This window comes from Triticum aestivum, chromosome 5B (assembly GCF_018294505.1).
Source record: "Triticum aestivum cultivar Chinese Spring chromosome 5B, IWGSC CS RefSeq v2.1, whole genome shotgun sequence".
Classification (NCBI taxonomy): domain Eukaryota; kingdom Viridiplantae; phylum Streptophyta; class Magnoliopsida; order Poales; family Poaceae; genus Triticum; species Triticum aestivum.
In genome coordinates this window covers 150,754,908-150,759,113 of record NC_057807.1, presented here as the reverse complement: position 1 = coordinate 150,759,113, position 4,206 = coordinate 150,754,908, and the positions used below count along the sequence as shown (strand labels likewise).

The 4,206-nt window shown below is 50.3% G+C and overlaps 1 protein-coding gene across 2 annotated transcripts; it reads right to left on the bottom strand.

Annotated features, from left to right (window-relative positions):
* Positions 1–291: 291 nt before the first annotated feature.
* On the bottom strand, positions 292–3,513 carry LOC123115874 (uncharacterized). Of its 2 annotated transcripts, none has more exons than XM_044536943.1 (2): positions 3,088–3,513; positions 292–406 (listed from the first exon to the last, which is right to left on the bottom strand). In XM_044536943.1, exons 1-2 carry the CDS (start codon positions 3,460–3,462, stop codon positions 329–331), a joined length of 453 nt encoding a protein of 150 aa, XP_044392878.1. In that variant the 5' UTR covers positions 3,463–3,513; the 3' UTR covers positions 292–328. The 2 variants fall into 2 exon arrangements, with proteins under 2 accessions (XP_044392878.1, XP_044392880.1); XM_044536945.1 differs by lacking the exon at positions 292–406 and adding an exon at positions 1,914–1,996 and having other exon boundaries at positions 3,088–3,510.
* Between the last annotated feature and the right edge of the window lie 693 nt (positions 3,514–4,206).

Below are 4,206 nucleotides of genomic sequence, written 5' to 3'. Positions count from 1 at the left end.
GTTGGTATCCCCGAATCTCCGAGTTTTTAAGGTACTCCATCTGTGATGCCCCCGATTCAATCGTACACTAATCATACACGCAAATGTGTACGATCAAGATTAGGAACTCACTGGAAGATATAACAACACAACTCTAGACACAAATAAAACAATACAAGCTTTATATTACAAGCCAGGGACCGCGAGGGCTCGAATACATAGCTCGATACACAAGAGTCAGTGGAAGCAACAATATCTGAGTACAGACATAAGGTTAGCAATGATGCCTTAAGAAGGCTAGCACAAAAGCAACACGATTGAAGAGGCAAGGCCTCCTGCCTGGGACCTCCTAACTACTCCTGGTCTTCGGCGGCCTCCATCTAGTAGTATCCGTTGGCGGTGGCATCTGGCTCCAAGGATCCACCATCTGGTTGCATCAACCGGAAAGAAGAAGAAGGGGGAAAAGGGGGTAGCAAAGCAATCGTGAGTACTCATCCAAAGTACTCGCAAGCATTAGATCTATACTAAGTATGCATTGGTATCAAATGAAAGGGACGTATCTGTGGACTGAACTGCAGAATCCAGAATAGAGGGGAAGGCCTAGCCTATCGAAGACTAGCATCTTCAAGCAGCTCCAAGCATCTTGCGGCATGTAGAAGAGTAAACAATAGCATTTTATAATTAAGAAGCATGTTGTAACATTAATGCCCAAAGATCCTTCCTCGACTCCCTGCGAGAAAGCAATCTCGGAGCCACATATCTCAAGTATCCATTTGTAGTTGTATAAGATCAGGATATAAGTCTGAACGTCCGTTACCATGGACACGGCTATTAATAGATAATCTTCCTTGCAGGGGTGCACCACGTTTTCCAACACGCTCGATCACTCTGGCCGGACACACCTTTCTGGGATCAATGCCCGGCCTCGGAAGATCAACACATCGCAGCCCTACCTAGGCTCAGCAGAGAGGTCCCCGCCGGTCTACCTCCTAAGCACTCTGGGGTCTCGGCCCATCGCCCGTTGCACTCCGGGTCGTTGCACGCAGGGCGGGTCCAGGCTCCACCACTACAGGATGGTGCCGGCCCAGCCGTGCCGCACTGCTGAACTGGATGTCTAACAAAGCTTCAGCTGATACCACGACGCCGAGGCCCATAACTATTATCGCATGGTGGTTGGTGCGTAAAGGCCAGAGGCCAACTCAGAACAAATACCCAAACCATAGTGTATTATTAGCTTGCGGAGACGAGCAGAGACTCACGATCGAAGTGACCCCGTCGCCCTGTCTCGTGGACTTATGACAAGAGCCCAGAATGCCCGACCGTGCCACGTCATTTTCTTGCGGGTGCTCTCCGAGCCCGCCTGACTTTCACCAATGTCTCAAGTAAAGTCATTGTAACCGTGTGTCCAAACATCAAGGGGAAAACCCGAGGAATCACCCACGGAGGGTTCCACTCGATGTAACCATCAAGGTGAACGTAACAGGATCCACCCTCGAGGTTCACACTTGAGGTGTTGCACGACAGAGCCGTATCGGGAATGGTGAAAGAGGAACCACCCTCGATGACCACGACCGAATAGCTACACTACAAAATTATCATCAGCAATGCGTTATGAGGGATCACACTCGGCACTCGATAGTAGCTCTGCAGAGTAAAGCAACTAAAGGGGCGTGATGTGATGTGAGGTGTCAAGCTCTGGTCGTCGATCAGGTTGATCGAGGCGTCGATGATGAAGCAGGGGCAACAAGGACAAGGTTGGGGTCATTGATGGATCACTAACCAACCTATACTAAGCAGTTTAGGATAAGCAGTAAGTAACAATAAGTAGGTACAAAAGCAGGCTATGCATCAAAATAGGAGCAAACAATAACAGTAGGAAAATCTAATGCAAGCATGAGAGTATAGAATGGGCGATATCGGGATGATCGAAGGTAGGGCTTGCCTGGTTGCTCAGGTGGGAAGGAGGGGTCGTCGTCGACGTAGTCGATCACAGCAGCATCGGCAGCCGTCACGGGGTCTACCGAAGAGAAGAGGGGGGAGAAAATAGTAAATACATAGCAAGCAAGAGCATAACAGGACAACAGGCATAGCTAGACGTGTTCTAACGCGGTGCTACACAATACCGGTAAAGGGGGACAACATCCAGGAAAGTTTTCCCGGTTCCGGACATCTTTCAAACAGATGAACCAGATGAGAAAGGTTGCATGTTCGCTATGCTAGGGACGTGTGGCGGACGAACGGATCGCGTGTTCGGATTGGTCTCGTTGTTCTGAGCAACTTTCATGTAGAAAACTTTTTCATCCGAGCTACGGTTTATTTTATATGAATTTCCAAAGTTTTATCAATAATCTAAAATTTCTGGAATTGTGCATTCATTTTAATCCGAATTAACCAAGTCAAACTGACTAGTCAAAAGGTAACTGGGGTCCACCTGTCAGTGACTAGACTTAGTTAGACTTTAATTAAATTAGATTGATTAGAAGTGGGGGCCACATGTCATACCTACATTAGACTAATTATTCAACTAACCTAGCTAACCTAATTAGTACTACTAATTAGCATTAGGGCTGGCCGTACTGAACAGTGTCCAGCCGGCCACACACCCAAACACTCACGCACACACAGCACACAGCACACACACAGACAGGCGCGCGCGCGCGCGCGCACACACACACACACGGCCATGGCCGTGGCCAGCAGCAGTAGCATCCGGCGGCAGTGGCGGAGGGCAGCAGCTAGGCAGGAGGAAGAGCAGCATCAGCAAGCAGCAAAGCGGCAGCCGTAGGTAGCCGGAGCGACTAGCAGCAGAAGTAGATAGCAGCAGTAAACGACAGCGGCTGCAAGCATCAGCGGAGCAGCGCGACAGGAACGGGCAGGGAGCGCGGCAGAGGGCTAGCGCGCGGGCGAGGAGTGGGCGCACACGCTGTAGGGAAAGACCGGGGCAAGGTGTAGCACGGGCGGGCGCGCGCGGAGACACGGTCAACGGCGCGGTGAGCGCCAGGGTGTGCGGGCGCCGGCGAGAGCGCCGACCATGGCGGCCTAGGCGAGCACGACTACGACGGCGATGGATCGAGGGGGCTACAGGGGGGATCCGAAGGAGAGGCTCACCGTGGAGCCGAGGACGAGGTTGGAGAGTGTTGGGGTGGACCGGAACTGTGAGAATCGACGACAAACGCCGGTGATGTACACGATGCAGATGATGGCGATGGCGAGGGTACAGGCCGCCCCGGCTTGAGCTCGAGCCCAGGACGAATGAAGATGACCATGGTGGACCTCGTAGACGTGCTCCGAAGCGATGGCGACGACGGTGGCCATGGTAACGACGGTGAGGAAGCGGCCACCGCACCAAATCTGAGTTCGAAATTGAGGCAAAGAGGAGAGGGGCGAAGGGGGATCGAGGGGGGTACTGGTCAAGGGTGAGCTAGGGTTGTCGGGGGACATTTTATATAGGCCGGGGGCGACGTGGTGGCCATCCACGGCCATGGCGGCCTGGATGTGCGCCACGACCTCCCTGCCCCTCCTGTTGTCTTGTAGCGAGGGTAGAAGAAGGCCTGCGTGGGGTGGGTCGTTTACTGTAGCAACAGGCTTCAGTGCAGACTAGTAGTAGTTAGGCCTTTTCCCCTTTTATATTTCTGCTTTCTATTTTCTCTACTGATTTGCGTTCGAAACAAATACCAATTGAATTTTTCTGACTATAAAATTGGCACATAAATATTAGTCATTAATTGAGAGAGGCCCTCAAGGTTTCAAGTCAAATGGAAATACACAAACATTTGCTTAGTTTAAAAAAGATATTTTTGTTGCCGTTGGACCACTTTACATTTTACTAGGGATTAAATGGTGGGTCAAAGATGTTGGTTTCTACCCGACAATTATTTAGTGAATATTAGCAACATCTCGAACATTTTTGTTTCACCGATTGAAGAAATTTAGAATTTCACATAGAACTTGAATTTGAATTGTGATTTGGATCAAGTGAGGATTAGCAACAATAATGTGATGACATGGCACCATTAACAGGGGATTACTTTGGCTTAATTATCCGGGCGTCACAATTCTCCTCCACTACAAGAAATCTCGTTCCGAGATTTAAGAGGTGGGGTAAGGGGGAAAGACTCGGGAAGGACGGGGCTCAACACAAGATAGGTACCTGGGGGCTATCTCAGTGAACATGGCATAGAGGCACCTCTCGAGTCAAAATTCAAGAAATTCATCGAGAGCAAGGTA

Excerpts from the sequence above, each read along its gene's own strand:
- LOC123115874 (XM_044536943.1), bottom strand. The coding sequence starts at position 3,462 with ATGGCCGTGGATGGCCACCACGTCGCCCCCGGCCTATATAAAATGTCC. Across the intron at positions 407-3,087 it reads ACCTCGTCCTCGGCTCCACG|ATGGTGGATCCTTGGAGCCA; the intron begins GTGAGCCTCTCC and ends TGATGCAACCAG.